This window comes from Sphaeramia orbicularis, chromosome 8 (assembly GCF_902148855.1).
Source record: "Sphaeramia orbicularis chromosome 8, fSphaOr1.1, whole genome shotgun sequence".
Classification (NCBI taxonomy): Eukaryota; Metazoa; Chordata; class Actinopteri; order Kurtiformes; family Apogonidae; genus Sphaeramia; species Sphaeramia orbicularis.
In genome coordinates this window covers 53,444,257-53,467,802 of record NC_043964.1, presented here as the reverse complement: position 1 = coordinate 53,467,802, position 23,546 = coordinate 53,444,257, and the positions used below count along the sequence as shown (strand labels likewise).

Sequence of the window (23,546 nt, the reverse complement as noted above, 5' to 3'; positions counted from 1 at the left end):
ATCCAATCAATCCATTTGATAAATCAAAAAACTTCGACTTATTTGGATGACTCTGCTCAAATATCTGAACTATGGATTTACATGGAAACGATGAAGAAATAGATGAAAATATTCACATTATTTCCTCTGTCTGTGAAATGTCAAACTTCAATAAATATATTCAACTGTGAACAGATTTGTCTGGAGTTTCTTCTTTTTTATCTCAAACTGTAACAGTCTAGTAAATAGTACAGAGTAAATAATAGAGAAAATGATGCAGAAATGCAGAGTTTGACAGCCTGATCAAACCATTGTCTGAATAAATCCAGGTTGTTGATTGTGAATGTGCTTGAACAGATCATCATGTGTCCTTTAGTCCAGATCACCCAGCCCTCAGAGAACAAATGGAAGAACTAGGAACATCTGAAGAGTTTAGACATGGGACATCTGTGGAAAAGGCTCTTTTTCAGTCCAATCTGTCATTAACTGAACACAAACCCAGTGTGTCCAGTGGGTTCACTGGTCAGTCAGTATTTACTTCTTTAAAAAATTTATTCTGTTGATTTTATTGATTGCTTTGATTGTGTTTGTTGATTTTGTTGCTTATTTTTCTTCATGTTATTTATTTTTTATAACTATTTTTATTCACTTATGTTCATTATTTTACTTTTTTTTGTTTATTTTTTCAAATTACTTCAGTTGGTGGCTTATTGTGTTCATGTTACTTATTATTTTGTTGATTTATTAATGATTTTTGTTCATTTAATTCATTATTTTGTATGGTTCTGCTCATTTTGTTGCCAATTTGATTTTTTATTTACTTTATTTTAGTTTTGCTTAATTTTTTCCACATTATTTATTATTTAATCTGGAGAACATCTACTCCACCCTGTAAAACATCTACACCACCCTGGAGAACATCTACACCACCCTGGAGAACATCCACATTACCCTGGAGAACATCTACTCCACCCTGGAGAACATCTACTCCACCCTGGAGAACATCTACAACACTCCATGCTTCTGAAAGCGTTTCAGATTCAGATTCAGAACACTTTCTTTATCCTCAGGGGACAGTTCAGTTTGCAGACATGTGTGGCAGCAGAAGGACAGGACATTAGACACACGTTCCACATTTGTCATCGATGGGTCAACGTACAGGACTGAACATGTGCAGCTGAAGGCTCCAGTCATACAGTCCAGCAGTTCCATCATCTGTGACAAAGTCCAACAGCAGCAATAAACAGATCCAATGGATTTTAGAACCTAAAAACACACCCATGTAAATGAACAGTGTCCACTTCCCACCTAGCACTGTCAGCAGCATTTCAAAGGCTGAAAACAGAAGGAAGAAAAGAAGGAGCACATCTGTTGGTTTTCCTGCTGGGAGTCAGACAGCGCCTCCCAGAGGGCATCGAGGAAAACCTCTGTTTAAACCCATGATCTGAGTGACCAATATTGCTGTTGGCTTTACGGAGCGCCTGCCTGTTCCACAGAGAGTGTCCATGTGGAATCTGCACACCCACGATCCTGGCACAAGTTTGGACAATGTTGGACCAGCTGTTTTTGTCTTTCACTGACATCCCATAAAACCAACACAGAAAAGAATAGGTGACAAGACACTCAATAAAAGAACGATAAATTTAAAAACAAACATAAATGAATTTAGACAGATTCAAAGAATTGAATTTCTGCAGCAGGTAGATTTGTTGTTGACCTTTTTGTTGTTGAAGTTTTTTTCCTATCATGTCTTTAGTTTCTGTCACGTTCACATCCAGATAATTGTCTCCACTAGGGATGTCACCATAACAAAAATTCAGGAATCGATACCGAAACCACTAAAAGAACATGATTCTTGATACCAAATCGATACCACGGTAAAAAAAAAAAAAAATCAGAAGAACCCATAAACTTAAACACAAATCCTTTCAGTATTTGCATCTTAATGAATCTTGCTGTTTCCTCTAACTCTCTCATCTGTTCCACTGTCAGTCACAGTTTACTGCTTTGAATGCACACACCTGATTGGCTGAGTGGGATCACATGGGATGGTTCTAAATACATGTCATTGGTCTGTGTGTTTCCTCACCTACTCCACCTTAAGCTGCACCGGTTCAAATAGAAGCGCTCCACCACCGGCTGTAGGTCCGGGTCCGTATGGGACGGCTTCTGGGTCCAGACCCGGGCCATGGTCCACCTGTTAGTGACCGCTGGTGTAGTTTCTTATTGTCATCATTTGGTATCGGTGGTGGTCCAAACGGGTCAGGCTGTAGAACCTGTGTCGGACCATTTTGCATTATTGTTTTGTTTTCATATTAAAATCATCAGGGGACTTTTGTCCCATATATTCAGTTCATTAGAGGTCATTCAGTGTAATGAGATCAAGAAGCTATTTTGAAATCATACTAAAAACTGATAGTCATGTGACAATCTGTGACATCATCAAAACGACCCCTGAAGACTCATGAAGCAAAGTGAGTTTATCCCTCTTAAATATTAGATATTTTCATCTTTTCAGCCTATGGTAACATGAAATACAAATCCACGTCATTCAGTGAAATGCCAAAGAGCACTTTTATGGTTAGATTTTTATCTAAACAAATTTATTTTTTAAATAATCAGCATAAACTTTACAAAGTCAAGGTCATTGTTTGATATAGGTGGGTTACTGTTTCCTGTAAAATATGTTTAAGTATGAAAATGTCATTCAGTTTAATTAGGGCCTGAGCGTCGGCCATGCAACAGCCTGTGAAGGCCCCACTGTATTTGATTAGTTAATAATTATTATTATGGAGGTTTTTTTTGGGTCTTCCATTGCATTTTTGAGGGACTGAACATGTGTGAACAGTCAGGGTTTTTTTGACAAAGTCATGAGCGGTGAATCTGACTCACAGCACCACCATCTGGTGGGCAATGGAATGAGATGCTGATTTATATGGATAAAATAGTCCCTTTAGGTAGAAACTTAAGAGAATGCACATGCATGGCAGCTGAATGTGGCCAGTGATGTTTTCTGAGACTGTTCTCTGTTATGGGCTCGACAGAGATGTGACCTGACAGCGTTCCATGAGTTCAATGTGCATGGACAACTAGGATATGGGCAGGGATATGGGTACCTGCGCCCATAATATGGATGTTTTAACCTTAAGTGTTTAAGTAACTGACATCTACTAGGGACCTTTAAACTGCAACCTTTGCACTGCCCCGTTGAAAGGTGGAAATAAAGAAAATTGCTATAAGAAAAGAAAGCTTAACTTCTAAACCCTAAAAAAAATACAAACTTTAGAGAATATTCACTCTTAATACTTACCAAATGTAAACACTGTCACACAGCTGCAGCCTGTTCTTCAAAAAGAGGGATCAGCAAAATGCACTGCAATTGGAGCTGAAACTGAAAACATTTAAGCATTTAAATGAGATTCCTTCATGGTAGATAAGTAAACAAAATATTCAAGCAGAGGAAACAATTCAGTGATCATACCTGTAATGCAGTTATCAAGATGAGTGAGCATCAAAGCACTTTAATCAGTCAGAACCTGAAAAATTGCAGTGAATAGTGGTCATTTATTTGGTACTGCATTGACCTGAAAGACTACATAGTATTCAATTTTCAGTTTTCCAGCTAATGAGAACTGATTCTAAAAAAAAATGACATATCCCTGGTAATGATGTGCCCAAAAAGCGGCCTATAATAACAGATAATTTACATGTATAGCTCAATCTCCCTGGGCTTATGGCACTCACTTTATGTCTCATGCTTAAAAAGGAAAAAAAAGCAAGTGACACTTTACCTGTCTGATCTAAAACCATTTATTATGGCGGGGTTTGAACTTTATGACCCAAGTAATATTAGGCCATTTGATATGATTGGCATGACAGTTTGATACATCTGACTAAAGTAAACCTGCCTGTAGACATCTAGTATTATTATTATTATTATTACTTCTAATGTGTAGCTGCCTGTTTTTTTACTATAATAATAATAATAATAATAATAATAATAATAGCTGTATTTGTATAGCACCTTTAAAAACAAAGTTTACAAAGTGCTTTGACCGAGGGCACAACAGCAGGATACAAGAAGCAACTAAAAACACTAAAACAGAAGCAACACAATAAGAGAGATGTGTACTACAAATGCAAAAAATATGGCACTTCGAATAAATTAAGTGAATTGGAGTAAAGAGGGCAGGGATAACGTAACATGATGCTGTTAAATCAATGCAAAAATGAATAAATGAAATAAAACAACATCATGTATGAGAATATAAATTAATAATCAAACAGGATAAAAATAAAATTTAAAAAAATAAAATTTAAAATTAAAATTACTACTGTTTTATAGTTGTTCTTGTTAATTGCTAATTCACATCAGATGTTATGGTATTTACATTAAAATGTAGGAAATCCTAGTCCTTCTATAATTTGCTTCATGAGTTCTCTATAATTTGTGTCTGTTTTCTGGTTAAATTCTGACAGACAGACAGACACAGCTGTTGCATTGACCAGTGCAGAGACAGAGGCACAGTGAGGTTGACTGACAGCGGGGAGAGGGAGACACAGAACCAGAGGTGGTGGTGGTGTCAACCTGCAGACTCTGAACCGGATCGTCCCCAAAAATACACCCATTTAACGGTGTTTTCCCTCCGTCAGCCTGGATTCAGCCTTTACGACAAAACCAGTGGATGTTTCAGACTCGGCTTAAGCTTCTTTTTAACCCTTTCATGCATGAATTATGATCATCTTAGTCTTTTTTTTTCTTGAGTGATTTTATTCCTCTTTAGGCATGAAAAAAACAAACACAATTGAAATTTTTTAATGAACCAATTTTTCATGGAGTTACAAAACTGTCCACTCATTTGGACACCATGCGTTTAATTTCTGAAGCAAAGAAACATGTATTTAAAACTCATCACCAGAAAGTGATATGTCTGAAAACTATGAAATAAAAACATTTTTAATGCAGCTAATCTGGTGTTTTCTCACATTTTAACATACTCTAATACTAGTTATTACTCCACTTCATGGAGAAAATATGCAAAACAAAAAAAAGTTTTTATTTAACAAAACTGTCAGTTACAGTCTCATAACAACTAGCAACTGACTCACACTAAAACATATTATACAGGTTTATCCAGAACAGCAAAGTTACAGTACTGGTATGGATGGTAGTGTTTGTGATGATGTGTCCACTGTGTTCAAACAACCAAACCCATGAATGTACAAGAGAACAGTTGTAGAACAGCTGTTCATTGTAGTGACCACTATGTATGAAAGGGTTAAATTGGCTTCAGTTTAATTCACCTGCAACAGCCGCATCTTTATTAAATCTGATGGAATTGACTGTATTTGACTCCTCTGTGCGATCAGCTGTGACCTGAAAATAGGAAAGTCTCAGTAAAATCTAGGTTTTTGTTTTTTGTTGTCGTTTTTTATTAAAACCTACGTGAATGTGTGTTCAAGTGTTCCTTGACAGGTTTTATTTCATTACAGTTGAGGTCAGTGAAGTGCACTGAGGGCTGCCAAAGCGGACAGTGAAAAAAAAACAGCCAAACAGTCATGAATGTGTCCATTTAGGGAATATTCCACAGGAGTTTGCGGGTGACGTGTGCGCCGAATGGACACCTGCTTGTGCCTCTTTCAGACCTTGTCTTGGTTTGATTCTATTTCTCTGTTTTTTGTCGTGGTGCAGTCGTTGAACCTTAAAAGCCGTGCTTTCTGAGCGGGGTTCCGCCTCCGTGTCGGACCCTCCGCTCTGGCTCACAGACACCGGGCGCCGCCGGACACAGAAGCCGCACAACTCACCAGGTCTGTGGTGTTTTCCATCAGGCCGGGCCGCAAGCGGATGTGCTCCGAAAACCATTAATAATCATTGAACCCCGCTGCACACATGTCATAGGTCACAACTTAGAACTAAATAACTCTGAGCGTAACCGTTCTTGTTAGCATTAGCATTTCACTAGCTCATTTTTTAGCCGCTGGCATTTTAAATGGATGTAGCATGCTAACTGCTAACGTGTTCAAACAGGATATATAAGCATTTATATCTACCCCCTGATGTAAAAACAGAAATAAATCTGAAATTGAACAGTTGCTCTATTTGACATCAGTAGTCTTGAATGACAAACACAATATTTTCAAGTTCATTATCAAGACATGACCATACACAGCTAGCTTTTAAAAATGTTCCCTTACCTTGCGCTGCTTGAATAGTGACGTCACCGCTAGCAGAAGTCACCGTGGTTCCGCCCACTGAGTGTCAGACAGAGGCAGATGAGTGACAGCTTTGGCTTGAATACTGCGAAAACTTTACAACAATCTAAAAAATGGGGCAGAGCTGTTGTGCCATTGATCGCACAAATAGGTTTCAAAGCACTGGGAGCTCTCGTTTTAGCGGAGACCTAAAGCCACAGACAGAAGAAGCAGATGGATCACTGACATTCACAGAAAGAACTGGAATCCAGACAACCAAACCTGGATCTGTGTCAGCTAACGTTCATTTCTGCTGTGTTCTGGTGTCAAATCATCCCTTAAATTCCATCTGGTTTTGGCTAACGTTCCTTCTTAGTAAAGCTCTTCATGTTAGCATCTGTCATTTAGTTCTAGATTTCAGAACTGAATGGTTTGTGTCTTCAGTTGTGTGATTGTGAACCTTGTGCTCTACATGATTTGTAAACTAGCTTAAACTGAGGCTAACCTAGTTTTCCAAATCAGGGGCTCCTCTAGCACACAGCTGTTGGATCTGTGTTGGATCCAGTATTTGATGTGAACTCTCCTTAAATCTCCACAGTACCAGTAGATCATCCACTCACTTGGGTCAGTACTAAGGGTTCAACTCCAGTAAATCAGTAGTGAACTGTGAGCACTACTGCTGGGCCTTTACCGCCCAAATCACCGCCAACAAAATCCGTCTGCACTGACACAAAACCTCCAAAACAATAGTATGTTGAATGAAAGCACTCACCAGCTGGAATCCTCTAATGAACCAGGACCAGGATGGACACAACTCTGGGTCTGTTGGATGCTTTCAGCCTTTGCATTGGGGATTTTCCCGCCGTTGAACTCAGGTTCATCTAAATGTCAGGATAGGTGATTTCTGTCCCAGATCAGTGTTGGTAGAACACTGGTTGTTTGGTAGCTTGGATGGATCCATGTCCAGTCCAGTTGTCTTTAATTTCATGTTCTATTCCACAGTTTTCCTGGTCTGGCTGTAGTTACTGCTATACTCCACCATGTTGAGCCGGTTTGTTTTTGCCGCTCAGTCTGACTGAGAGGGGCGTGGCCTGGGGGGGAAGTGACGTTTGTGCATTCACTCTGTACCGCGAAAATCAAAATATGGCGTCAGTGTGAAAAGGGATTTTTTTTTTTTTTTTACAATGCAATATTAACCCTTTCATGCATAAATGATGAGAACCTTAGTCAAGATTTTTTTCTTGAGTGATTTTATTCCTCTTTAGGTGTGAAAAAAAACAATGCAACTGAAGTTTTTTTATGAACCTATTTTTCATGGCGTTACAAAAATGTTCACTCAGCTGGACACCATGTGTTTCATTTTTGAAGCAAAGACACATATATTTAAAACCCATCATTAGAAAGTGATATACTGTGTGAAAACTATGAAATAAAAACATTTTTAATGCTGTTTTCTCACATTTTAGCGTACTCTAATACTAGTTGTTACTCACTTCATGGAGATAATATGCAAAAAAAAAAAAAAAAAAAACCTTTTTGTTTAAGAAAACTGTCACAGCCTAACAACAATTAGCAATTATTTACACTAAAACATGTTTGTGCAGATCAGGTTTATCAAGAACAGCAAAGTTACAGGAACTGTATGAACTGCAGTGTTTGGGATGATGCAGAAGCGTCCACTATATTGGCTGATCTGGAACTAAAACAACCAAACCCATGAATACACAAGAGAACAGCTGTCCACTGTAGTGACCACTATGCATGAAAGGGTTAAAATAATAACATGACACAAACAGAACAGAACAGAACACAGCCAGGGGACAAAACAGACAAACAAAAACGATAGATCAAATTACACAAAGTTCCAAACTGTTACAGAAATCAGTGGTTTTGATAGCTTTTCTATTTTTAGAGTACTGAATATTTGAAATATACTGGGTAAGCTCAATTTTAAAACTTAAAAAAGAAGGTTTGAGATTTGAGAATTTGGATTTGTGAATGTGGTATTTTGCCAAAAATAGAATTAGGTTGATTATGTAATATTGATCTGATTTGTTAGCAGGGTATGAGAAGATACCAAATAATATTTTTGAATAAGTAAAAGAAAAATCAGAAACAATATTTTGACAAATAAAAAACAGACATCTTGCCCGAAAATATGTGAGAAGAGACAGGACCAAAACAGATGATATACATTTTCTTCTGACTGATTACAAAAGGAGCAGTCTACACTGATATCCTGTTTATGAAAAGGATTTTAAAGAGAAAAGTGAAGACAAAACTGGTGGGCGGAAGAAAGTCTTCTTCTTCTTCTTCTTCTTCTTCTTCTTCTTCTTCTTCTTCTTCTTCTGTGTGGCAGCTGCTGTGCTATTACTGCCTCCTACTGGATAGCAGTGGTATCCTGGTGCTAATTTGCTGAACTAAAATAATTTGTGTTCAAACAACACAAAAATATTCAGCAGGGACAACATCAGACATAATTACATATAGTTTACTATAACAAAAAAATCCATTTAACCCAACAAACACCTTTTATGTGTTAAGTGAAAATGAACTGCGAACATGAAGTGAACAACTGCCCTGGTTCACTTTTTGGAGTGTAGCAGGTTCCTTTTATAAGTAGATGGAGTGACAGCGGGGAGGGCCAATCATGTGTATGTTAGCAAAAGCAAAGAGCCAATCAGAGACTGATATCTAAGTTAGAGGCGGGACTTCTGGCAGAGACCAACTTTTAACCCTTTGTGTGCCAGAATCATTGACTAAACACTACAGACAGTGGTTGTATTGATAGTGAGTACCAAGGTTATTATCGTTAACGAAAACGAACGAAATGACGAAAACTAAAATTGAAAAAACATTTTCGTTAACTGAAATAAATAAAAACTCTAATTAAAAGAAAAAAACGATAACTAACTGAAACTGTATTGTGAGCTTACAAAACTAACTAAAACGTATAAAAATTATGGATACAATTCCCTTCGTTTTCGTCTTTGTCAATGTCGGATTGATATGAAATTAATTTCTTTGGCTCCAGCAGTTTGAGCTGGTGACACCATACGACACTTCACAGTCTGTCATGTGTGGTCACTGGTGGTTTCCAGTCGTCTTCTGGTCCCCACTCTACCTGGAACATACAGACTAAAGCTGGGACACAGCAGCACAGTCCTGTCTGGGTTTACTGTAGTCATACATGGGTCTGGGTTTTTTTTTTTTTTTTTTTTTTTTGGCGTACCGTGTGTGTGCGCGTGAGTGACAGACAGAGCTGAGCTAAAGGACAGAGTCAAACAGGACTAGCATCCAGGTTAAAACTGGAGAGTTTATCACCATGAAAAGGCCTTCCAAGCCCTGAACTGCACAGTTTAGAAGAGGAGAAAAGAGGAGGAGGAAAACTAATCCAATTACAGAGGTATGGAACCTGTTAGAATGTTCAAAAACGTTTGATGTTACTAGCAACAGCTAGCTGAACTGAACTGAAGCAAAGTTGGATAATAATGGAACTGGAGATGATTAAGAGATGAGAAATCTGCTAAGGTGTGGTTTACTGATGAGGAACTGGGTTATATATGTTTATAAGTGGTTTATATATGTTTCTGTCTGCTTTAACTGCTGGTTAACTGGTTTATATATGTTTCTATCTGCTTTAACTGCTGGTTAGCTGGTTTATAATATGTTCCTATCTGCTTTAACTGCTGGTTAGCTGGTTTATAATAGGTTCCTATCTGCTTTAACTGCTGGTTAGCTGGTTTATATATGTTTCTATCTGGTTTAACTGCTGGTTAGCTGGTTTATATATGTTTCTATCGGCTTTAACTGCTGGTTAGCTGGTTTATATATGTTTCTATCTGGTTTAACTGCTGGCTGCTTTGTGCATCTCCTCTCATGCTTTGCACATCTTCGCATTGTTTCACGTAAGTGACGTTGTGTATGGATTGCACCCCCCCTCAACCTGCTATAGGGAATTTATACATTGTACGGTACATTGTGTCTCTGCTCAGTCCATGAGCTGCCCTAACCCGACCCCCAAATAAAGTGTCCAGGGTAGCCCATATCCGCGCCTCACTAATTTCTTTGAATAGGATGATGAGGAAGATAAAATATATGAAATAACTAAAACTAATACTAAAACTAAACTAAACTAAACTAAAACTAAGCATTCAGAAAAAAACAATAACTAATAAAAACTAACAAACCTGCTCTAAAAACTAATTAAAACTAACTGAATAAGAGAAAAAAAAAGTCAAAACTAATTAAAACTAAACTATAATTAAAAATCCAAAACTATTATAACCTTGGTGAGTACACAGTAGTGGATGGATGTTGGTAGGAACGAGTCCCTAGAGTCCCTACGCAATTCTATGCCCCTGAAAAGCAAAACCATCTACTGATCTAAACTGTTTAAAGCTGCAGTATGTAGGAATTATGTTCTAAGTAATTGTAAAATTGCCTTGACTGTCACCAGACATTAAGGAATCATGTTCATTTCAAATACTGATCTCACTGACAGTAGTAGTCCAGCCAGAATATGTGCAGTTGAAAAGCTCAGTGTCAGCCCCGAAATGATGTTTATGTTGACATTGTGTGTTTTGGTCTGAGGCTCCGCCCATCACCTGTCTGCTAATCACAGAGTCAGAAGCCTTTCAGCTCCAGGTTGCCAGATCCCCGTGGGCTGCAGCTGGAACATTTCTGATCACAAATGTCTGACGTTATTAAACCTAAAAGGACTCTTATTATTCCCAAATACATCGTGACAAAGTGAGAAATAAAACAAGGAGATGATTTAGAAACATGGAGACGGCTGAAAGAGGAGAAGGATTTGAAGACCGACGCTGGCCCTGCCTTAGTCTGACCACCGGTAAGAGCCACTGAGAGCTGGGGTCGCGGCCTCTTCACCTGGTCCCTTCTCCCAGGGCCGGGCAGCAGTCTCTTCTCCTGGCCCCGGTGAAGAGACTGGCGGTCCGGGACTGGTGAACAGACCAGGTACCGGTGTAGGACTTGTCTCTGTCCATGGTAGCTCCTTGTAGTTCAGTGTTTTCTGTGGAAGTGACCTGTTCATTTAGCGGTGTGTTATCCGAACGGGGGGAGCGGGGGGGGGGGGGGGTGTTCGTGTCCGTGGTTCGGTCAGGGGGGGCGGGGGGTGTTCGGTCCGTGGTTCGGTCGGGGGGGGGCTCGGTAGCTCGGTGTCCGTGGTTCTGTCGGGGGGTTCGGTTGGTAGTTCGGCGTCCGTGGTTCGGTGGTGGTGGTGGGGTGTCGGTAGTTCGGCGTCCGTGGTTCGGTGGTGGTGGTGGGGTGTCGGTAGTTCGGCGTCCGTGGTTCAGTGGTGGTGGTGGGGGGGTTAGAGCTCCTGAATCTTCGCAAATTTTCATTTGAGTGTGCAGGACATTTGTTCTGGCCTGTTATATATTAGACTTATGTAGAGTAAGTCTGGTGATGAATTTTTTGTATGAAATTTATGGTGTGGTGGCAAGGATTAGAGGAAACGCTAGTAGTGGATGCTCATGCGGGATCTGGCAACCCCTAGCCTGCGGGGAGGAGGAGAGGATACCACGTTCTACAGTATTTTGAATGTAATTGCAGTACCAGTTTTGGCCACAATCCTACATACTGCAGCTTTAATACCTGCTGATCCACTAATCCTATCAATACATGTCAATAATTGGTGTAAAATACAGTTTCACCTCATTTATTCAAAGGATAAAAAGTTGTAAAATTAGAATAAAATGGACAAAATACTAGAAAAATAAGAAAAAATGAACCAAAAACCTTTGAAAATATTGCATAAAAGCAAACAAATCCTTCTAAAGTGAAGAGAAAATGAGCAAAATACTGGAAAAATGAGGAGAATTCATCATTTCATAACAATCAGAACCCTGTATTTAGTCTGATAAAACCCTCTATTTTACAACCCAATAACTGGTTAGAGAACAAAAATATATGATCAAACCTAAACAGAAAGAGTTTAGACAAATGTCAGTGTCACAGATGGACAACAAAAGGAAATATCAAATTAAACATTTTTTATTTCAATTATCAATATCATATACATTTATTTACAATATTTACAACATACAAGTAATATTATATTCAGATGTATTTTGCATAGATACATGCATTTACTAGTTTTAAACACTGTGTGTTTAGAATATGACATAAATAATATAACAGTCAAATATCAGTGTATTTGAATAAATGTAGTTTATTTATAGTTTATAAAATGAACCCAGAATGACGGCACTAAACTGGGTCACTGTACAAACATTCACACTCACTAAAATACTCAAATGTTTTTTTTCACCAATCTATTCTCATTTCTAAATACATTTTCCTGAAAATATAAATAATTACTGATCCAAAAATATAAATTTGGTGTAGATTATTGTAAAATTTTTTATTTTTTTTTTCACCCAATAACCAACCACATGGAATAATCAACAATGTGTAATAACTACTGTATTTACCTGGAACTGTCCTCTGCACCTGAGTTAGGTATGAATGTGTGACTGAATGGGAGAGGGGCGGGGCTAGGGTTGGGGGTACTGTTTTTGCTCTGTTTTTTTATTTTTTATTTTATTTTGCTATTTAATAGTATTTCAGTATCTCTCATTGTTACTTCCTTTGTTGCTCCCCCTTACCCCTCCCCCTTGGTCTTCCCCCTTGGCTCTCCTCCTTTAAACACAGTTGTCAGGGGTAGTGGTTGGACCATTCCTCTCTGAAATGGTCCAACCCTTCCACACCTGTTCCGTCATCAGCAGTCATCGACGTCACTACAAACACATGTGAGCGTTTGTAATTTCCTTTTCAGTTTTCTTCTACTGTGTCTAAACATTTCAGGTTGGACTCTAACTCTTCCTTCTGTGTGAGAACAGATGGACTTTTCTTTCCTCAGTCACTTTTGTCATATATTTGTGTTTGTCTTGTGTTTTTGTTTGGGACAGCTGTGCTCATATTAGGTCCAAACACCAATACTGACTTCATATTCATGGACGGCTCCTGAAACCTGACAGCATTCTGCAGATTTACACCAGCAGACCCCCACTACATAGACCAGGGCTTCACACACTGTCAAACTCATGACCCCCAAAATAACGCTGCCACAGACTGGTGACCCCCACTATCCCTGAAGTGACTGAAACAGAATCAAAACATGTGCACAGGACTGACCCAGTAAAAGGAGGATCCAAACACAGACACAACAACACAAAAGAACACAACAGTCTGACAACGGGGAATATTTTCCAGCCGAACCTGCAGCTTCAACAGCTGACTGCACAGATAATGCTCTAACTGCTGTTTCTAAACATCCACACTTCCACACATGTATTTACAGAACCACAACCCTTCTACATGTCGTCTGTGCTCTGTGATCAAACAACACACACTCAGGTTTCACCATCAGATCAAACAGGAAACAGATCAGAGGAGGAACCACATTCCACAGAACACAGATCACTTCCCAGAAATGAAAGTGAAAGTTGTTCCCAGTGTGAGCAGAGCTGCAGACGTGTGTGTGGAACCGTCCAACAAACCTTAAACCCACTTCATCAGATCTGTTTCCAGTCTCAGCAGAGTCTCTACAAACAGCGGTGAGTGTGAGAAACTCTGACTAAACCATCAAATCTGATCAAAGTTATTTAAGACAGAGGACAGAGGTGGACTGAACCACATGGAACATTTCCTAGACAGAAAAAACATCAGCTAACTCCCACCTAACAGCACAAACAGAGATCTACGTTTAAATGCAGCAAAAACATGGACTGGTGTTGATAATAATGTGTTGGTATTCAGTGGTAGAAGTAAACACATGTCCTGGTTGAACCCAGGTACTTCCTCCACTACTGAACCAACTGGAGAAGGCAGCGCCTGTGCACTGCTCTGTACAGGTGGAGCCCAGAGTCCCAGTCTGGGAAAGGGAGGAGGGAGGAGGGGGATCAAACCATTTTAGAGACTAGATGGGGGGGGGGGGGGTGCTGTATTTTTGTTGTTAAAATATTCCCTTTCATCCATGTACTGTATATGGTTTGGACACAAACACTAGTTCCTCTGTTCATTTCACACCAACTCTCCTGAAATGGTTCCTCTCACTGAACCACATGGACAAACCAACAGGATTTACATGGATTCTAGATGATTCCAGCCCATGTCCTTTAGATGGTCTGGACTTGGACTGTTGGTCTCTTCCTGGTTTTGTCACCACTAACATTTTCTACAGTTACACTTCAATGAACTTCCTGAACATTTCAAAGTCAAAGGGCCTGATTTACTAAGATCACACAAACCTTTAGGAAATCAGACCCAAAGTATTGGACTGACGTCATGGATTTGAAACACTGCTGTAGAGTCATGTGACTGACCAATCACACTTATATGAAGACCTAAACGACTTTTATGGAAATGATCACATTTAGAAAAACACTTATTATATAATAAAAAATACAAGGTTCAAGGTTCACTTTATTTTCTCCAATGGGAGAAATTTGGCTGAAACAAAGACAAGAACAAGCTGAACTGCAACAGAAAACAGAACATATACTGAAAAAATACATAAAATATGTGACATATAATAAGTAAGTTAAAATAATATAAAGAAAAACCTAAAATATTCACATACACACATACATACATTTGTACACATCATGTGACTTCCTCCTTTTGGTAGCTCCACCTAACTGCTCATTAATGACCTTGATTGACAGGGGGATAACAGAATGTTTAAAGGGTTGAACCTGCACAGCAGGACTCTGTACCTTCTGCCTGAAGTCAACAGAACATACTCTGGAAGCAGGACATGTGATGGTGGTCTGTATTTCAGTCTTGCGTCATGAGTGGACCAGGGGTCCCCATGATCTTCCTTTCCATCTTCACCAGGTTATGAATGTGAGTTTTGGATTTGACTGTCAGAGCCTGTTACGGAAAAAATATTACTCTACTAATTCGTCTATAATAATTAAGGATAAGATCAAACGTTCAGTGTCAAAGAAATCCCTTTATTTGGAGCTCCATAGAAAGAGATACCGCTCAGACAAAGACTGAGACGGTCTGAACCCAAAAATACAATCACCCTGTAGTCTTCTGTGTCCCATGAGAAAATTATGATGTGTGGAAAGTGTTTTGGTTAGTGTCAGGAACTTAAAGATCAGACCCCTGTGAGAAATGTTGGTTTGGCCTTCTACTGTGGACACAACACACAGAGGTCCAAACTGCTCTATAATACACAGTGGCATGAATATATCTGAAACAGAGTTAGAAGCCTATATGATATATGAAATATATATGGATATAAGCAGGGCTTTAGATTACCTTAATTTGGGCACATCAGATGCTGGAATCGGCGGAGGGGGTGGGTGCGGGATTAGATTTTTCAACAGTAATTCCTGTTTTCTCAGACTATTTCAGATATATTCAAGAGTATGAAGGCATGGATTCCACAAGTCTAATTTCCAGAAGTATTGATCAGCATATGGCCAGCTGATTTTAATTCCAAAATCACAGGACTGCATGCAGGCAGATAATTCATATGTCATATGTTTCACTGCGTTTGTTATGTGAGCGGCCTGAACTTATAGGTCGCCCACGAGGCATGGTTGTTGAGAGAAAACCTTTGGCGTACAACGTACGAGTCAATCTCCAAGCTCTCATCACCTCTCATTGGCCGAAACGGGTGATTTAGACCAATCAAACGGCGCAAATATGTCATACCTGCTGCCAGACAATAGTCTGGTCTTGTCTGTCTTTTATGTTTTGTGTGTCACTTCCTGTTTTATTTTGTTAAGTTTTCCCTCATGTGTCTTGTCTGTCGTCTTTACTTCCTGTTCCCCGCTCATCCTGACCTCTGTCCTGATTACCTGTCTCCGCCCTAATTTGCTTCACCTGTGTCTAGTTGTCTTCCCTCCCTTTTGTGTATTTAAATCCTGTCTTTTCCCCTTGTCAGTCGCCAGTTTGTAACTCCAGTAGTTCAGACCAGCGTACTTGACCTCGTTTGTTTGCCTGTTTTTTGACCTGTTTTGGATTCCTCGGTTTTTCGTCTTCTGCCTGATCTCTGTCGGTTTTTGTCTGCCTCATCGGATCTGGTTTTGACCTTCTCGCCCTGACTACCGGTACGTGAGTTTGCCTAGTCCTTATGTCCTGTTGCTCGATTGTTAGCCTGCCTGTGTATGACCTGTTTCCGTCCCTGACCTCCCTTTGCTTTTCCCCAGTCGGGGAAAAGACTCCTAACACCGCTCGGGGAGACGGGCTGCTGCCCTCGATCCGGAGGACGAATCTGAGGAGAAAATCCCCAACCATTATCCTCAAGATTCTGTCACTTATTATATTTTTTCACCTGTGTGTGAACAATAAACCTTTTGGAACTAACTTTTGTTGTCGGAGTTCTGCATTTGGATTCTGTGTTTGTGCTAACGTTATCACAAAATATGACTTCTGCGGGAAGCATGAATACTTGTGCTTTCCTGTTCGGTACATATGTGTTGTTGTCAATGTTTTCTCTGTCGTTATGAACAAGCCTTGTATATTATAACCGATGTGTTTTACGGGAGGAAAAAAGCAGGGGCGAGTGAGTCAATACTTTCGTTTACACTCTGCTCTGGCCTTTTTTTATTTTTAATTTGGGGACACTAATTTGGGGACATTTAATTTGGGCACACCGTTAGTCGGCCCAGCCAAGGTGTAATCTAAAGGCCTGATAAGTAATATTTCCATTACAAGCCCAAACCAGCAGGTGATTTCACTGATGTGTATGTTCTGTTGGTCCATAGATATGGCTGCTGCCGGTCGGGTCCGATCTGAAGATCAGTTCCTGTGTTCCATCTGTCTGGAGGTCTTCACTGATCCAGTCAGCACACCATGTGGACACAACTTCTGCAAATCCTGCATCTCTGAACACTGGGATATTAATGAAATCTACCAGTGTCCCATGTGTCAAAAAGCTTTTGACCCACGACCTGAGTTGTACGTCAACACTTTCATCTCAGAGATGGTGGCTCAGTTCAGACTTGAAGCTCAACATGAACCAAACATCTCCAGCTCAGACCAACAAGCTGCCAAACCAGGAGAAGTTCCCTGTGACGACTGCACTGAACCCAAACTGAAGGCCCTGAAGTCCTGCCTGGTGTGTTTGTCCTCCTACTGTCAGACTCATCTGGAACCTCATCTGACACGTTCAGGACTGAAAAGACATCAGCTGATCCACCCTGTGGAGAACCTGGAGGACAGGATGTGTAGGAAACACGACAAACCTCTGGAGCTGTTCTGTAAAACCGACCACACATGTATCTGTCAACACTGCACCTACTCAGACCACAAAAGTCATGACGTTACTCCTCTGCAAGAAGAACATGAAAAACAGAAACCAAAGCTGAAGAAGACACAGGCTGAAATTCAGCAGATGATCCAGGAGAGACGACTGAAGATCCAGGAGATCCAACGGTCAGTGGAGCTCAGTAAGAACGCTGCAGACACAGAGACAGCAGAAGGTGTGGAGGTCTACACTGCTCTGATGGAGTCTGTTCAGAGAAGTCTGGACCAGTTCAAAGAGAAGATCCAAGAAAAGCAAAGGAGCACTAAGAAACAGGCTGAAGACTTCATCAAAGAGCTGGAACAGGAAATCTGTGAGCTGGAGAAGAGAAGCACTGAGGTGGAGCAGCTCTCAGGCTCTGAAGACCACCTCCACTTTGTCCAGAGGTTCACATGTTTCAAAGCTGCTCCATCCATGAAGACCTGGACAAAGGTCAGCGTCCGTCCACCATCATATGAGGGGACTGTGGCCAGAGCTGTGTCTGAGCTGGAGGACAAACTGACAGAAGACATGAAGAAGGTGGTTAAAGCTGAGCTGAAGAGAGTCCAACAGTATGAGGTGGATCTGACTCTGGATCCAGATACAGCACATCCTACACTCATCCTGTCTGATGATGGAAAACAGGTTCATCATGGTGATGAAAGGAAGAACCTTCCAGACAAAACACAGAGGTTTTCTTACTATGCTTGCATCTTAGCGAAGCAGAGGTTCTCTTCAGGCAGGTTTTACTTTGAGGTTCAGGTTAAAGGAAAAACTGACTGGGATTTAGGAGTGGTCAGAGAGTCCATCAACAGGAAAGGAGAGATCATCTATAGTCCTCGGAACGGATACTGGACCATCTGTTTGAGAAATGGAAATGAGTACAAAGCTTGTGCTGGTCCTGCTGTCCTTCTGTCTGTGAAGTCTGGTCTTCAGAAGGTGGGGGTGTTTGTGGATTATGAGGAGGGTCTGGTCTCCTTTTATGACGTAGGTTCTTCAGTTCTCATCTACTCCTTCATTGGCTGCTGCTTCAATCAGAAACTCCTCCCATACTTCAGTCCATATATGAATGCTGGAGGTCTAAACTCTGCTCCTCTGATCATCACTCCTGTCGACACTGAGTAAGAAATTCATCAAATGTACAGATTTTCTCTGATTTACTGGAGTCACTAAACTTAGTGATGATGTAAACTGTCTGAACGTGTATGAATCTGGATCCAAATGCACTGAAATACTCACATTAGTGCTGAGAATAATCCTGGTTTGACACATTCTGATGCCTGTGATTTAATCCAATGATAATGATGGTGTTTGAATGTGAACTTGAATTCAAATGTTGGGATTGTGAATGTGTTTCCATGATGGGATTGATTTTAAACATTTAAATGATACAAGTGTTCAGGAGAATTCAATATTCAATAATAACAGTAAAGATTCTGTTCATCAGCTGTAATAAATACACTCATATACTGTCTTCATTTGAAATCAGAAAAAACATTAAATATTAAATGTTTGTTGAGTTGTTTTCTATTTGTTCACAGACAAACACATGGAATTATTGTAAACACTGTAATTATTTTCACATCAGCTCAGACGGAGGTTATACGGTAATATTTCAGACCAAATACATTGAAATGATTCATCTGTTTTTCTAATATTTTCTGATTAAATTGACTGAAGTTGAAATCCAATTAATCCATTTAATAAATCACAAACCTTCGACTTATTTGGATGATTCTGCTCAAATATCTGAACTATGGATTTACATGGAAACGATGAAGAAATAGATGAAAATATTCACATTATTTCCTCTGTCTGTGAAATGTCAAACTTCAATAAATATATTCAACTGTAAACAGATTTGTCTGGAGTTTCTTCTTTTTCTTTTTTATCTCAAACTGTAATAGTCTAGTAAATTGTAGTAAGTGCTATATGATTAGGATTTAATGATTAGCAGTACCAGGTGGATTTGCTATAGGCTCGTTTGGAATGAATGTTAAGAGAATCCAGAAGATTTCCAGGATCAGATCGCACGAGGGAATAATTAAACTGCTGCACAGAATGCAATGAAACCAGGAGACATGAGTTGCAGGTAAAAGTGGTTCCATGTACTGACCAGAAAATATGTACAATATATACAAAACAAAGGTTTGATCAACCAGTTCTATTATTATGTCCTTCTGTTTGGAAAAAACAACTGTTTATATTTCTTCATTTGGGTGCACCTGAAAGAGTTTCAATCTGATGGATCTTTTTTCTGTTCTTCCATACGACATAACTTTCACACAGTTTTACCATCAGTTCCAGTTCAATAAAGGGGAAAAACCAAAGTCAGAAGTTCAAAAGTCCAGGAAAGAAAAGTAGTCTGTTGTAGTCAAGAGTCCAAAAAAGTCAAGAGTCCAAAATTAAAGAAGGCCGACTTTAATTATATTCACTCTGTTAATGTGAATCAGATCTGATTTTGTCATTGCTGTAGTTCAAATCCAGGTCAGCTCATAGTGGGAGCATTAAAGACACTGGACTGCAGTTCTTCTGTCACTACTGGAGTCAAACACAAATGCATGTTTACAAGAGCTTCTGACAGAAAACTGACTCCACAGTCTGTTCTGAGGAGGGTTTAGAGCTGCACACACAATTCCCTTTGAGTGAATTTCCCTCCACTCTGGTGCTCTAAGGAAACACATTTACTTTGGGGGGGGGGGGGGGGGCAGTCGTTGCTTTCCAGGGAGGCTTGACCCAGGATGCTCTTGGACCTTCTGTATCTGTGAGATGGATGAAGACCTAGGAAGTGGAGTGAAAACAGCATCAGAAAAAAGCATCAAAACACCCAAATATGCCCACATGCTGTGTTCTCCACTGAACAGTCATCACTTCACTGCTTCAGTTCATTCATCTGCAGAATTATTTGATCATTTCTTACTTTTTGGTTCAATTCATGCTCATATCCTCACAAAATCCTTCCTTCAGTTCATAGTTCATGTTCATAATTTGTGTATTCCTGTTTCAAACACAGATATTTTCATGTTTTATTTTGCTCATAGTCAGTGCTACAAACCTGAGTCATTTTTATTCACAGTCATCAACTTCAAATGCAGATCTGTGTCCCTGCTCCTCCAGATCTACTGTCCTGCAGGTTTTAGATGGATCCCTCTAACAACACCTGATTCAAATGATGAGCCGACCATCACACACTGCAGAAGCCTGAGAAGGACTGTCAGCTGAGAAGGAAGACGGAGACATCTGAAACATGGAGGAGAGTGGATCTGGAGGACCAGGAGAGTGGATCTGGAGGACCAGGGTAGTGGATCTGGAGGACCAGGAGAGTGGATCTGGAGGACCAGGAGAGTGGATCTGGAGGACCAGGGTAGTGGATCTGGAGGACCAGGGTAGTGGATCTGGAGGACCAGGAGAGTGGATCTGGAGGACCAGGGTAGTGGATCTGGAAGACCAGGGTAGTGGATCTGGAGGACCAGGAGAGTGGATCTGGAGGACCAGGGTAGTGGATCTGGAAGACCAGGGTAGTGGATCTGGAGGACCAGGAGAGTGGATCTGGAGGACCAGGGTAGTGGATCTGGAAGACCAGGGTAGTGGATCTGGAGGACCAGGAGAGTGGATCTGGAGGACCAGGAGAGTGGATCTGGAGGACCAGGACAGTGGATCTGGAGGACCAGGAGAGTGGATCTGGAGGACCAGGAGAGTGGATCTGGAGGACCAGGGTTGAGGACCAGCCATCTATACATATACATACATATATTTATACACATGTAGATTTATTATATCAATCTACACTTTTACTGTTCGTAGGCAGTGCTGGGCAGTAGTGCACTGCTAGTAATATTACTGTAATTAAGTTACTTTTTTCCAGTACTACAGGAGGTTTGGTGCTGACTCCTTGAACAAACACACTTTCTGCTCAGACGTTTGAGAAGCTTCTGCTAATGAGATCCAATCCCTGTTTGACTTGTAAACATTAAGGCCCTGCTAAATGTTTCACTGCAGATAAACCAAATGTTCAACACTCTTCTTCGATCACATTCTACAGTTTATTCAATGAGCTGATCTGTGCTGTTTTTATGAGGGACAACGCAGAAAGTATTACTGGAAAAGTCAGAAGAGAGTTCCTTCATTTGGATTTGTGGTTTCCATGTGTATTATTGACAGTCCATTCCATACTGTGTCCCATCAGCTGATGAAACACTGCAGTGTTTACAACTCTAGGTTTTCTTCTGCACAGTTAAGGTCATGGAATGTTCAAATAAAATAAAATAAAGTGTGTTTAGTTCCCCAAGGAATAACCTGTTCAACATCAGTTTTTAGGGAAGGAAAATAATTATTAACTTAAAAGTAATGAATCTAATTCATTTAGCTACAAAGTCATAAGTAACATAAATACATTTGAAATGAGTAATAAATGAAATGTAAGTTATTCCACTTTGTTGGTAACTTCACTGTTTGAAGGTGCATCCTAAAATACTCATCTGTGGTTTGATATTCTGTCCACTCTAACTACCTGAAAAAACAATGCCTAATAAACCAATTAATACTAATCACTCCAATAATTACTGTTTAGCACAATAACCTAAAACAGCTGTTAGCAAAAATATCATGTATATCCTTGCAGTTTGTCAAAGCACAGACACACAAATGTAGAAGGAAAACTGAACCTGAAACAACAACACTGGTAGAGCTAACTGATCTGAGGAGGATCATTTCACTGCAGTTGTTTTCTACAGTCAGAAAACAAACAAAACACCTACAAATATTTACCTGCAGTTCTGGTTCAGGGTGAAATTCCAAGAGCTTGACTGGTTTGACTGGAGGAGGAGTGAAAAACACCCAAACAGACAGAACCAGTAGAATCTGTTTGGGCTTCATGTGTCTTTAATGCATTTGAATGAACGGAAACACGGACCAAACCATTTTTGGAGTTAACTTGGAGGGGGACGGGGTTAAGGCTAACAGCACAAACAAAACTTTAAACAGCACTAACGAAGCACAAACAAACACAACCATCTCCACTCAATTTAGAGGAAGTGGGGGGGCTGTGTGACGTCATCGGACAAAAATAAATCTTGTAATATCTATAAAACCATAACAGCACAAACGACAGTTTTAACGGCACAAACCAGCACTAACGAAGCACAAACAAACACCACTATTTCGGTTAAATTTGGAGTAAGTGGGGGGCTGAGTGACCTCAGAATGACCTTTCAAAGAATTGTTAATAACTCAATAACCATAACAGCACAAATGACAGTTTTAACGGCACAAACCAGCACTAACGAAGCACAAACGAATGAGAATATTTATCCAGAGATTTTCGTTGGGTGGGGGGCCAACTTCACGCAGGTCATTTACACACGTTTTCACATCTAATGCACTGACACCTAGGGAGATTTAATGTCCATATTTGGGTCCTATTTTTGGACCCAATATGTGATTAACAATTAATTAATTATGGGATGGATCAGAGCAAGAGGATAATGTATGTGCATTTATCTGAGGTCATCATTAGGTCCATCCTGGGGGAAATCTGTCTACATTTACCTTTAATTATTGGGTCGAAAAAGATGGAAAAGTGACAGATACTGAAATAAACCCAGTTTCATAAAAGCATCCGTTATCATTCATATTCTCTGAAAAATGGCCAAAAAAATCCCAAATTCTGCCAGGGTATGTACACTTATGAGCACAGCTGTATGTATTTTTGCTCAATGAACAGACTAGTGAAAACGACAAGTCGATAGGACCGATATTTTGGCAGATATTATTAATTTTGAATTTAACAGTCTTACACTAACGTTGCTATACCCAGAATGCTTTGGCGGTGACTGCTGGACAAATGTGGTACAACATGCACAAATACACAACACATAAAAACGACCACATGTAGAAACACGCTAGTTTAAAAAAAAAAAAAAAAAAAAAAAGTACTTTCCTGGGTCTCAGGAGGTTAAATATCTTAATAAAACCTTTTTTTTTTTAATGTTTTTTTTTTTAAAGAAAATTCTAAATGCATTTCAACTTTAGCCTAATTTTGAGTAATAAAATCAATCCGAAAAAGAAATCTTGATCCTTTTTTTTTTTTAATCATAATTCATGCATGAAA

General features: G+C 39.8%; 1 protein-coding gene across 2 annotated transcripts; it reads left to right on the top strand.

The window, feature by feature from the left end:
- Window positions 1–495: 495 nt before the first annotated feature.
- LOC115423972 (E3 ubiquitin-protein ligase TRIM39-like) lies at window positions 496–19,283 on the top strand. Of its 2 annotated transcripts, XM_030141027.1 has the most exons (3): window positions 496–505; window positions 13,626–13,751; window positions 16,920–19,283. In XM_030141027.1, the coding sequence occupies exon 3, from the start codon at window positions 16,922–16,924 to the stop codon at window positions 18,560–18,562; it is 1,641 nt and encodes a 546-aa protein (XP_029996887.1). In that variant the 5' UTR covers window positions 496–505; window positions 13,626–13,751; window positions 16,920–16,921; the 3' UTR covers window positions 18,563–19,283. The 2 variants fall into 2 exon arrangements, with proteins under 2 accessions (XP_029996887.1, XP_029996886.1); XM_030141026.1 differs by lacking the exon at window positions 496–505 and having other exon boundaries at window positions 13,600–13,751.
- Window positions 19,284–23,546: the final 4,263 nt, after the last annotated feature.

Bases quoted from the DNA above. Each gene is read 5' to 3' on its own strand.
- LOC115423972 (XM_030141027.1), top strand. From the start codon at position 16,922: ATGGCTGCTGCCGGTCGGGTCCGATCTGAAGATCAGTTCCTGTGTTCC.